A 12,911-nucleotide genomic window follows, 5' to 3' on the forward strand; every position below is an offset into this window, starting at 1 on the left:
AGTCAGAATTTTTTTATTTTATGTGTTTGAGATTTTAATCATTTTGAGTTATTGTATTCTAAATTAGTAATTTATATATACAAAATGAATATCTTAAGATAAATACATGGTTTAAATCAAAATTATTGGGTTCTTCTAAACTCGCTTCCTATATTCTAGCTCCGCTCCTGGGTTCATTTAAAACTTCACCGAAAAATTACAGTATATATATAAGGCTAAATTCTTTTATGTATATAGGGAAAAGGGCCAAATATACCCCTGTAGTATCGGAAAAGGGTCAAATATACCCCTCGTCATACTTTGGGTCCAAATATGCCCCTCGTTATACTTTGGGTCCAAATATGCCCCTCGTTATACTTTGGGTCCAAATATACCCCTGCCGTTATACTTTGCGTCCAAATATACCCCTGTCGTTATACTTTGCATTCAAATATACCCCTGTTGTTATACTTTGGATCCAAGTATACCCCCTCCCTCCTCCATTAAAGTTATCCAAGGTGGACATCCAATCCTACGTGACATTGACATTTGATTAGGTGGATGCCACGTGGCATGCCATCTCAACAACCATAACCCATTTTACTCCTCCCTCTATTTGTTTTTCTATTACTAAAATTTCCTTCTCCTCACCACCATAACTTAGAAAAACAATAGCTTAGAAATTTGAAGAAAATATAACAATTATATGAAAGTTCCGTAATAAAAAATTGGGAGACAAATTGCAATAGAGATTATAATGAGCAGTACTGTATCAAGGAGTTCACATTACTAAATCTTCAATTACTTTATAAATACCCAAATGAACAGAACAACTAAAACAGAGGCTAAACTGACCTTTCTTTTAGATTTAAAACTTGAAAAATTCTCTAATAACGCGGAATAATTATGGGAGGTAACCGGAAGTAATCTACAAATACTTACAACGGCTACACCGTTTAGCTCAAAACCTGATTCTTGTTCTTGTTTTTACTCATTCATGCTATCCTGATTACAGTACTGCTTTTATAATCTCTATTGCAATTTGCCACCGAATTTTTTATGCATGGAACTTTCATATAATTGTTATGTTCTCTTCAAGTTTCTAAGCTATTGTTTTTCTAAGTTATGGTGGTGGAGGGGAAGAAATTTTAGTTATGGTGACGTCAACCTCATCAAATGTCAGTGCCACATAAGATTGGATGTCCACCTTGGATAACTTTAACGGATGAGGGGTATATTTGGACCCAAAGTATAACGGCAGGGGTATATTTGGACCCAAAATATAACGAGGGGTATATTTGGCCCTTTTTCGATAGTACAGGGGTATATTTGGCCCTTTCCCGATGTATATATATACTAGTAAATATGCCCGTGCTTCACGTGGTCTTATAGAAGGTCACTAAACTTATAAAATTAACATTGAGCTAATAAGGAATTCATAAACTATCCCTCTTTTTTATGAGAAGGAAAACATTTATAAATAGCATGTATTTGTTTTATATATCATTTGCACACTTTTATGTATTGTATATTTTCAATGAAGCTTGTTTAAGTTTATCTAATTAAGGAGGCTCAAGGAAATTAAAAGTAAATTTTTTTAAACAAACATAATAATTACCCAAAAAATTAAATTATTATAAATTAGAAGGGTAAAAATATGTATAAATGAAAGACAAGCAAACAAACAAACAAACAAAAAACTATTAGATTGACCACTTTCTCATGCCCTTGCGACACATATTTTAAAATATTTGTGTTGTGCATAATCTTTAATGTATTACTTGCCATTCGAAGCATGTTTTTGTGAGACATACATTTAACATTTCAGATTGAAAAATATCAGGTAATAACATACTTAAAATGATTGTATAGAAACTAAAAGTAATTTTGTTAAATGAAAAAATGATTATTGTCTAACATTTGATTATGCACTTCACTAATTGTACACGAACGGTTATCTTCTTAGACCCTGGATAGATTGATCAAATTGTTATGTTAAAATTTATGACATTTTTTGTAGGAAAGTCGATGTTTTGTGACATTTTTGTACTAAAGCCAGATTAAGAAAATAATACAATTCCTCTGTAAATAGCACCCTTTATTCCATCACTTACTAACTCGATCAGATGAAGCCTCGATATTTTCTTTAACAAATGGGGTATAAAGTCACTCACTTTTTAACCTTATTTCCATAACTTCACTCTCAATTAATGCTTGGTTCCACTGCTCATAAAGTAGCCGCCGATTAAATCGGCGTCGAAAATGAAGGAATTTGTATAATATATACATTTAAATATTACTAAATACGGAGCATTCTAGATCATATTGTTCCTTAAAGGCTAAAGCTACGTATCACAATTTCACATTGTTCATTCATCAATGGCAATAGCTTGTTGTGCTATATGGCTGCCAAGAGTTTTCACTGTTCTCTAAGAAGCATAAGTTGTTGGGCTGCACATTGGACGAAGGTGAAGTTTCAGGATTTCATGAGATACAAGAAAGTTTGATTATTTTTCTATATCGACATGTTAACAAGCATGTAATCATTAAAATAATAGCCAAATTCCATTCTTTGAAATGATATAGCAGAGTTAGTACTAAGGACACGAACGGAGGATAACCACACAATCACAATTTAGACAATACATACACAGAAAACAAAATGGAAAGACGTTCTTTTAAAACAAACGGAGTGTGCATCCGCCTCTAATTTCCCCTTTCAGGTTCTGAGTGGTGTAAAATTGTGGGACGTGGAAGACGATACATTCGATGATTGTACAGTACAGGGGCTAAGAATAGGGAATTAGAGTGGAAAGCTCGGCGTTCTTTGACACCCAAAAAGCAAAAAATAAAAATTACTCTAATTTTTGCTCGATTTTTACTAACAATGAATGGAAATCAAAAGTTAAATAAGAAGGACGATCGCAATAAGAAATTAGGTTTTTCTCTAACCATTTGTTCGATGTTGGTGAAAGTGGTGTTTCCGGATTGGGCATGGCCATGTCCCGCCCTCAATTTTCCCAGCGTTTGCATGTAAAAAGAAGGGTTTTAGCGGGGCAAAAGGACGGCTTGTCACTCAAGTTATGCGACACTTGGGTTTGTGTAAATTCTTAATTTTAATAATAGGAGAAAACCCCAAAAATTGGAGAAAAAAGATAAAGGCAATTGTTGTTCACCGGGATTGCCACGTCGCTGGCCTAAGTCCTGTAATTATGTATATATATATATATATATATATAGATTAGATGTTAAATTTCATTAGTTTTTTCTCAAGTTTTTTTTTTTTTTGGTTCATTTTTGAATCTCCTAAATAAATATTCTTACTTTGTTTTGTTGGAGTTGCTTTTGACCAACTTAAGTGGTCAAAATCAAGGTTTTAACAAAAAGGACAAAAAGTATTCAATAATTGTCCACAATTTCTAGATAAGTTCGGAAGAGTGATACAATACTTAATACTTAGGACTCGTTTGGTTGGGAAACAACTTATCCAGGGGTAACTAATTTCGGAATTAATTATTTCATCCTCAAGGTGATAGAAAATAAGGCTACAATCCCGGGATAACTAATCCACTCTAATTATATATATGTAATTTATATATCATAATCACCTTTTATTTTTATATTCTTTTAATGTTTTCCTGAAGTGGCCTTTGAATTTCAGGTTTAAGCCCTTTAATTAAAGATGCACCCTTCATTTGGAGAAACGAAATATCCAAGAACATGTGAAGCTTTCGTGTGCTCACTACGCACTATGATTTTGAACGTGACCATTAGATTATTATAGTCAAATCAGATATACATTTATAGATCATAAAATAAACTAGTAAGGTCATTCGTGGCAAATAAACAATAAAAAAAAAGTGAAGATTGGAGGGTATATTTATGAAATTTCCTGGGAAAAAATTAATGTACAAATCTTTACATTATTCATGATCATGAAAGTATATTAGGGTCGCTAATTTTCTCAAGTGCTTATAAAGTGACAAAGCAAATTAAGTCTCAAAAATCTCTCAAGCTAATTTGCTTCTTCAATTTCCTATTTGCAATTACCAGAAGGCAAAAAAAAAAAAAAAAAAAGGAGATGAATACAGAAGGCCAGTGGACAACAAATCTCTTCGATTGCTGGGATAACCGATCTCTTTGTAATTACTTTGATTATAAACTCTTAATTTAGTAATATTTTTTTGTGGTTAATTAGTTTTCTAACGTCAATTTTGTAATCTTATTTTTTTTTCTATCGATTTTGAAGGTGTGAAGACTTGCTTTTGTCCATGTATTACACGGGAGAGGTCGTTGAGATACTTGATCAAGGCACTACATGTAAGAAAAATTTAGAACATTGAGTGGTTTTTTTGGTATTTAGGAAAATGATGTAGTAAACATTTTTTTTTTTAAATAAGTTATTTTTTGGGTAACCGAATAGACAAATAACCAAATAAGTCATTTAAAAAACGGAAAAAGGCCAAATATACTCCTGTACTATTGGAAAAGGGCCAAATATACCATTCGTTATACTTTTGGTCCAAATATACCCCTAGAGTTATACTATTGGCTCAAATATACCCTTCATTAGTTAAAATTGTCCACCTTGGACGACCTATCCTACGTGGAAGTGACACTTCACTCCTAACCCATTTTACTCTTCCCCTCTTCCACCACTAAAATTTCCACCCCTCCACCACCATAACTACCATATACTTATAACTCTAGAAAAATCAGTTGAGCGGCATTAGTCCTTAATCAACAATGGTCTTAAGGTAATTGTAATGTAAAACCACTATACTAGAATGTAGGACATTTTTAAACGTTTTTCCAGTTTCTGGTTTATTGATTTTTGAACTGTGTAGTAACAACCCATATTTTCCGAAGTGATACTTTATTCTACTCCTTCCCTTTATACTTTAAGCGTGATTGCTATAATATATATTTCCTCGACTATTACAAATTATATATGCTCTTTTCTATTGAAATTTTTATTTCCAATGCTAATTGAGGTATTGATTTTGCAGAATGGGAAGGCAATGTTGAGAAATGGAAACGAGAAGGGGTAACTGTGCCACCAATTCCTACATCAGCCATGAGTCGTTAATTAATTAATCCCTTCTGTTGTGTGATTAATATCTAATACAGTGTGATTATTGTTTGTGCCATGAGTTTTGGTTTTTTATTTCCTTTGATGTACCTTATATTGGAGAGAAGATGTAGAATTGGGCTGTTGCTACAATTATTGTTTGTTTAATTGTCTTGGCGATAGTTTGTATGGTTTAGCTATGTAAAAGTATATAATAAATGTGTCTGTTGAATAATGATATTAATTATGTGCAGACCTCTCTCTGTCCATTTTGCTATGCACTTATTGATTTGATATCGATGATTTAAAGAATAGTTGCAAATGCGATTGTATTGGTGGGAGAAGTAACTTGATTTTTGAGAATTGGAGGATTCGAACCTAAATAAGTGAATTTGTTGTGTTTTTTTATTTGATTTTACTAATAAAATTAGTAAATTTATCCACACTTCGTGCAATTATAAAAATTATAGTATAATTTAAAATATAATGTCATAACTTTGATTAAAAAAATCAATATTGACCATCAAGTTAAGTGTGCTATTACAAGAAATGAGGAAGAACATTTTTTTTTTTTACATAAATAGCTCATGCAGCAAAGTTGTCAAATTAAAGTATCAATAATAAACTTAAGATTCATGCTTCATCCCGTATGCTCACAAGATAAGGTACATCTTGTATAAAGAACAATCTAGTATACTGAAAAATGGAAATTTCCGACTGAATCGGTCAAGAATCTATTGAAAACATTACCGATGAGCTAAATTCCGACGGATTTTCACTGGACGTTCTTCAAAAATCCCATCTTTTTAGTAGTATTAGTATAGTTATCTTACCCAAACTTTATTGTAAATTGACCAAGCACAATATGATAATCTAGAATACATCACCAAACAAGAATAAGGGGTAAATCTCACTCAGCAACAAGGCACAGCCAAAAACAAATAAGATAAATCCGGCCACAACAGGAAAACTAAATGCTGGTCTTACAATTACAAAGATAATGAGAAAGCAAAAGAAACAAAATACTCAAACCTTATAGCTTGGAACTCAAGATAATAACAGACAACCTACACAATGTCTCAAAAACATGTAGAGACTTTATTCAGAAAGTAACTTAAAAGGGAAACAAGATTCAGGAAAGTTTCCTCTACCTCCTGAAAAAAAAAAGCCAAAAATAAGAGAAGAAAAGTTAATAAAACCAAATAGAGAAGAAAAACATGTACTTAATAAATAATACTCCTCCGATCCATCCCAATTTAAGTGTCTTAATTTGACTAGACACAAAGTTAAAGGAATAAAAAGAGAATTTTGAATTTGGTGGTAATAAATTAAAGACGTACGTAGTGTATTAAAATGTCTTTTGAATCTTATGGTTTTAAACTTGTCATGTAGGATGTTAGAATTATCAACTTACTAAATATAGAAACATACACTATTTTTGGGACGAACCAAAAAAGAAAGTAAGACACTTAAATTGGGACAGAGAGAGTACTACTCCCTCCCAATTTATGTGAAAGGATTCGGAGAGGGTTAAAACACTTCATTTTGACTATGAATTTAAGTATAGATAATTTTTCATTTTTTTTTATATATATTTGAAAACTATACGGAAAGTACTACACTTCTACAAGTCAATATAGCTAATGATTCAAAATATTTAAAAGAAGTTTGAGAGAAAATTACAGTTAAAGAAAAAACTGTTTGACTTCCAAGTTGGAAGACCTTCACATAAAATGGGAACGTGGGAGTATGTCTTAACAGAACTACAACTAACAAGTGCGTATAATTGATTGAGTTTCCTCTACCTCTTCCATTTAACGGTTAGTGAGAAATTTTATAGCCACACAAATATCATGACGTATTTAAGATCTATAAGTTTCAAAAGTTTTATGACCACATAAATGTTAAGACGTGATTTATAACCACAATTCATAATGTCTTTCTTTCTTTCTTAAATTATGTGTCCAGTCAAACAGATTCACATAAATTGAAATTGATGTAGTTATACGAAATAACTTTACCCGTAAAGAATCAGTGTGTTGGTTGAGGTTGAGGATCAGCATCGTTATCAGGAGGAAATACTGTGAGCTTGAACCCAAAGCTAAAGTTGAATGGGTGTTCTGGTTTGTTCTCCTCTGCATAGTGTTTCAACTCTTCCTGTTTTTTCTTCTCAATTTGTCGCGCCGCTTTCACCGCTGCTTTGTGAGTGCTATCCAGTTTCATCTCTTGAAGATCAAGTATATCCGCCAGACCTTCCGGGATTTCTTCTAGGTTCTCACATGATATAAGGAAAAGCCGCTTGAGGCAAGGAAAGCAGCGATTTGAAGCCCTCCAAGTCTTCAAGTCTGTCCGCTCAATCCACAAGACTAAGAGACTATTGAAACCACCAATATCCGTCTCCCAAAACTCTCCCTTGAATGCGAATTCTTTCAACTTCAGCACTTCAAGGGACTCGAGCTGCCCTAATTTACTCATTTCGCTCCAATCCAGGCTGGTACTGGAAAAGGTCAGCTTTCTCAGGGTCTTGGGAAATATGAATACCAGCTTTGGAAGGATTATGACTTTACCATAGTACTGACCATCGTTTATAAGCTTCAAGTTCTCCAATCGCTTCAACTCAGCAAGATCGCTCAATCCACCAGCACTGGAAGTGAGAAGAGCAGCTACATTGCCCCGAATGCCTAATTTTCTGAGAGCACGTGCCCTTGAAAATATTTTCTTTGTGCAGCTTTGTGGAGCGATCGTGGACAGTGTTTGTATGCAGCATTCCTTGTCCGTTAGAGGACCAGGGAGAGGCAATTTAGCAGGGGCATTAGTATGTAGATGCCTCAACCGTAACATACTCCATATATTTGCTTTGATTTCAAAAGTACTTTCTGGAGTAGTTGTATTAATGATAAGAGTTTCTAGATTCCAGAACCTACCGAAGGGTTCTGGAAGGGCCTTGAAATCCCCTGAGAAAGAAATATACCTCAGATGCAGTAGTCGGTAAAAATCCTTGTTGAAGGAAAATTTTACAGCTTCAAGGTCAAGGACTTTGATTAGGGGAAAGACCTTGTGGATTGTTTTCAAGTGATCATCGGACTTTCCCGTTTGTTCTAAGGTGAAACATAAGAAAGATCTGACAAGTTCCATAGGTGGTTTCTTTGAAAATGAGGACAGGAAGTTTTCCAAGATAGAAGAATTGATGCAAAGGCGACGACAAAAGTCAGAATCTTGCATCATTATAGAAGACTGACCAGGTGCTAGTGTAATTTCCTGGTAAAGATCTTCCTCACTTGCCTCTCTTTTGCAAAACTCATATAACATGTCGTGAATACGACATGTTTTGATTTGACCATCCGCAGTCCAGTTCATTACCATCACTAAGTTCCTCTTAGTCAGATCATTTAAGTAATCTTCTGCTTTCTCCTCAACAGTTAAATTCTTGTCATAAGGGATGAACCCTTCAGCTATCCACAAGCGGATCAATTTCCACGCGGGAATATCAAAGCCTCGAGGAAATGTAGCACAGTATAAAAAGCACGCTTTAGCATCATAAGACAACAGATCATAACTCATTTTTACAAATCCCAAGCAGTTATCATCACTATTTGGATTTATAAGGTGATCTCCTATGTTCTTATTTACATGTTCCCATTCCCTTTTTGTCTTACAAGCTAGCAAAGCTCCCGCAATGACCACGATAGCAAGTGGTAGTCCACTACATTTTGTAGCTATTTTGTATCCTGGATCTTCAAGATCACTGGAGCAACTTTCTTTCCTAAAAACCTTCTTTTTAAGCAAAAGCCAACTATTATCGTCACTTAAGAAGCTTAGCTTATGAATATCTTCATTGAAAGCACTTGCTATTGTATCTTCACGACTAGTCATCATGATTCGATGACCTTTATCGCTCTTGGTGAAAATCTTCCCGATAAAATCCATCACTTCCCTGTGCCACACATCATCCAAGATGATCAAACACCTCCCTCCTTTCCCTAAAAAAGTGCGAATATCTTCAATTATTTGCTCGTCGCTCTTATTGTCAAGCTGTTTCGTGAAAGTTTTAAGAATACTGAGCAAAACTTCCGTTTTCTTATATGACCGAGAGACGTTAACCCAAATGCAACTGAAAAATTCAAATGTAATTCTTGAATCCTTAGAAACCTTTCTTGCGAGTGTTGATTTCCCTAGACCGGGCATACCAACTATTGGAACTGCCTCTAGATTCTTTGATCCTCCAATTAGCCTATCAATCACAATGTTTGCCTCCTCCTCAAAGCCAACAACATCGTCTTCATCACTCAGAGTTAGCTATTTTACATCGGAAAAAAAAAGAATAAATTTAATATATCAGGAGTAAGATTTGAAATAGTCACTCTACGTGCATAAACTAAAATTAGGAAGTACTCATTCCAAACTATTTTCATTTAATTAAAATCCTATAACTTATGACTTTCAACTTATAAGTATTATTGGCCCCGCTTTATCGTTCGCCCTTCTTCCTTTAGAAGTATTTTATAAATATATCTAAAATTATTCATGAAGGCACTGTTTATTTTTATTAAGAATAAGATGTTTGAATAAATACATATCTGATTATAAATCTGAATACTAATTTCTCAATATCTAAAATCATTAAATTCGGTTATTTAAAAATTAATAAGTACATAATTTTAAACTACTAATGTTACCGGTTAAAAAGAATTCAATAAAATAAAATAATTTTAAATTTATATGGTGTTTTAAAAATTGTTCGCTTGATGAATCATACTTTAAAAGCTAGCAGCTGCGACAACAAGATGGTGGGGGTTGTCGGCAACAACAGTAATGAGGTGGTGGCTATTGGTGGTTGAGGTTGGCAGAGGGGCTGATGGTAGTAGCGGTTTTGCGATAGTTATCCGTGATGTGTAGGTGGTGATTAGAGGTGGTGGTTGTTGGCAGTGGTGGAGTCATGATTTTTACTAAGGGGGTTCAAAATATAAAAAGGTGAACTTACGGAGAAGCCAAAGGGAGTTCAACATCTACTATATATACATAAAAAATAATTTTAACCATGTATAAACAGTGTTTTTTTCCGTCAAAGGGGATTAACCCCCTCGGCCCTATGTGGCTCTGCCCCTGGTTGTTGGTGTTAGATGACAGAGGCTAGTGTGAAGGTTGATAGCGACCGGTGGTGTGGGTGGTTGGCGTTGGAGGTTAGCAGTAGATAGGTAGTTGGTGGCCATAGTGGTTAGCAGTGGATCGGAGTTGGTGGTAGAGGTGACTGTGTTGGTGGTAGAGGTGACTGTGTTGTTGGTGATATGTTGATAGTAATAGCTAGTAGTGATAGTGAAGGTGGAGGTTGGTGATGATAGTTGTGTATGTTAATAAATAGATGTGGAGGTAGTACTATGCTTGTATTGGATGGAGTAGTGTTAAAAACTCATCACCTTCACACGAATCTTTAATAAGTGAACAACATTAAATGGTTTTAAGATTTTATACAAGATCCAAGTGATTTTCAAACACCCCTACCGGAAAAATACAAAACTGTGATGGAAATATTCGTGAATGACAAGCTTTTTCACAATTTCCTGGCGCATTTGTGACAATTTTATGATAGAATTCATCAATGTGAAGAAAAAAAAATATTTTGAAGATGATGATCTGTCACAATTCATTGACAATTTCATGACGAAAATGATGATTTGTCACAATTCTATCACTAATTTATGACGAACAAAGAAATTCGTTATAATTTTGTCACAAATTTTTTAACAAGGAAAAAATTAATCAAAATAGTTTGATGTGATGTAATATCCGTCACACTAATTAGTGACGAAATTGTGAGGGATCTTTCCATCACAAATTTTGGCAAAACAAATATACCACATCGGAAGACAATGAGACATGTGATGTAAGTGTCAGTATAAAAGAGTGAGAGGACAACCTTTTAGAGATATTTATTTAAATTAAACTATTAAACAATTTAACAATTAATAATTGATAAATAACTGTTATTGTTTAACAAATTTTAAATATTATGAAAATTATTATAAAATATCATTTAATTATTGTTTATTTTGAAAATAAAATTTAATTTTGTGACAGATTTATGACTAATGGTACATTACCATTTGTGATGAATTTAAGCTTTATTAAATCCAACATTTTGAGACCGATTAGCAAAATCTGCCTCATAGTGAGATCTATCATAAATATTTGTGACAGTCATTATTCCGTCGCAATTTTGTAAGACGAACGAATATGTGATGGCAGAAAATTTATCACAAATTTTGTCACAAAGTTGAATTTGTGACGTCTGTCACAATTTTTGTTTTTTCTTGCAGTGATATGCATAATAAGAGCAAATACGTTGTTCTAAAAGAAAAAAAAAATTAAATGGACCGGCATCTCATATTCAAAGATCAATTAAGTGAAACGAACATGCTTAATCATTTTAACAAGAAAGTTCTAACACATCCACTTTTTATTATTACTCTTATTTCAGTTAATGGTGTTTGACTGGGCACATAATTTAAATAAGAAAGCAAGAATTTTAAAATTTATGTTCTAAAATAAGCCGTAAATATTTATACAATTATAAATCATCACTAATGGTAAAATAGGATCTTAACGTTAAATTATTAGTACTAAATATAAAAAAAAAAATGACATTCTTTTATAGATTGACTAATAAAAAAAGAGTATCAGATAAATTGAAACGATGAGAGTATCATCTAACATAAAAAGCTTAAAACATCAATTTCAATATATTTATCTAAACATGCATATTTATAAAATCAGTTTAAGCAACTAAAAGTATTTTTCTAAGAGGGGATTCAAAGACATACCTCTCTGGTCCGTAGAGTTGTCCTAGATAGACTGTTCAATTGAGTGGCCTCCAAAAGATGTTTATATTTATCTTGAAGATCCTTCACTTTCACTCTGATAGACTGAATCTCTTTAGCAACATTTTTAACTTTGTACCAATATGGAACATCAATCCATTTTGCAGCTGGATGAACATCTTGGTGTTGCTTGGCCTCAACCAAAAATTTGTCAACACAGTCTTCCGCTTTGTAAACCACATTTCTGATCTCTTTCAATGATTGCTTCCAACCTTGAGCAGTATCTCTATTTATCTTCGAAGCGTCTTTAAGAAATGCCTTAAGAATTTGAAGATCATTCACAAGATCATTCACATCGTCTTGTACCCCAGCTATCAACTCAACGTTTTCGCGGCCTAACTCTAACAACTTCTCTACCAAGTAATTCACTGCTACTTCAGTCATGATTTTTTTTTCCTTTCTAAATTACTTTCTTGTTACTACTTGCTAAAGATGAAAGAAGTTTTTTCATTTCTCTTAGATTTTTGGTGGTGAAGACCTCAATTGAAGCCATTATTATATACTAGTTACAAATCACCCGTGCTGAGCACGGGCCCAAGCATGATAATCTAATATGATAATACCAAAATTATCTTTTATCTCTAATTATATAAAAGTAGCTTTAGAATTTGGATAGAAATCCTATAAATTCATCCATAAATATTTATGGTCGTCCACTTCTTTCACTTGAGCGTCTAAAGTGGTTCTCGTTCCGTTTAGACACTTTAGGTGGGTCATTCCTATTCCACTTAGACACTTTTTGCACTGCTATTGGAGCAAAACCAACACCAATCGTCTCCTATGTGGATTAAGTGGCCAATTAAATTGCGTCAGCTCATTTAAATTGTGACAACTCATTTAAATTGTGCCAACTCAATTAAATTGTGTCAACTCATTTTAATTGTAAATTCACTAATTTGTAAATTCGTGAAGTTTTGACCATTAAAAATTGAGGCTTTTGGACTGGTTGGATGTGCAATGAGGCGGCGCCCCTTTGGTGTTGATTT

At 33.5% G+C, this 12,911-nt stretch overlaps 1 protein-coding gene across 1 annotated transcript; it reads right to left on the reverse strand.

Annotated features, from left to right (window-relative positions):
• Window positions 1–5,939: 5,939 nt before the first annotated feature.
• Window positions 5,940–12,454, reverse strand: LOC132641802 (putative late blight resistance protein homolog R1A-3). The gene is made up of 3 exons (XM_060358893.1): window positions 11,869–12,454; window positions 7,072–9,346; window positions 5,940–6,204 (listed from the first exon to the last, which is right to left on the reverse strand). The coding sequence occupies exons 1-2, from the start codon at window positions 12,307–12,309 to the stop codon at window positions 7,082–7,084; spliced, it is 2,706 nt and encodes a 901-aa protein (XP_060214876.1). The 5' UTR covers window positions 12,310–12,454; the 3' UTR covers window positions 5,940–6,204; window positions 7,072–7,081.
• Window positions 12,455–12,911: the final 457 nt, after the last annotated feature.

The sequence above is a fragment of the Lycium barbarum genome, chromosome 5, assembly GCF_019175385.1.
Source record: "Lycium barbarum isolate Lr01 chromosome 5, ASM1917538v2, whole genome shotgun sequence".
NCBI lineage: Eukaryota > Viridiplantae > Streptophyta > Magnoliopsida > Solanales > Solanaceae > Lycium > Lycium barbarum.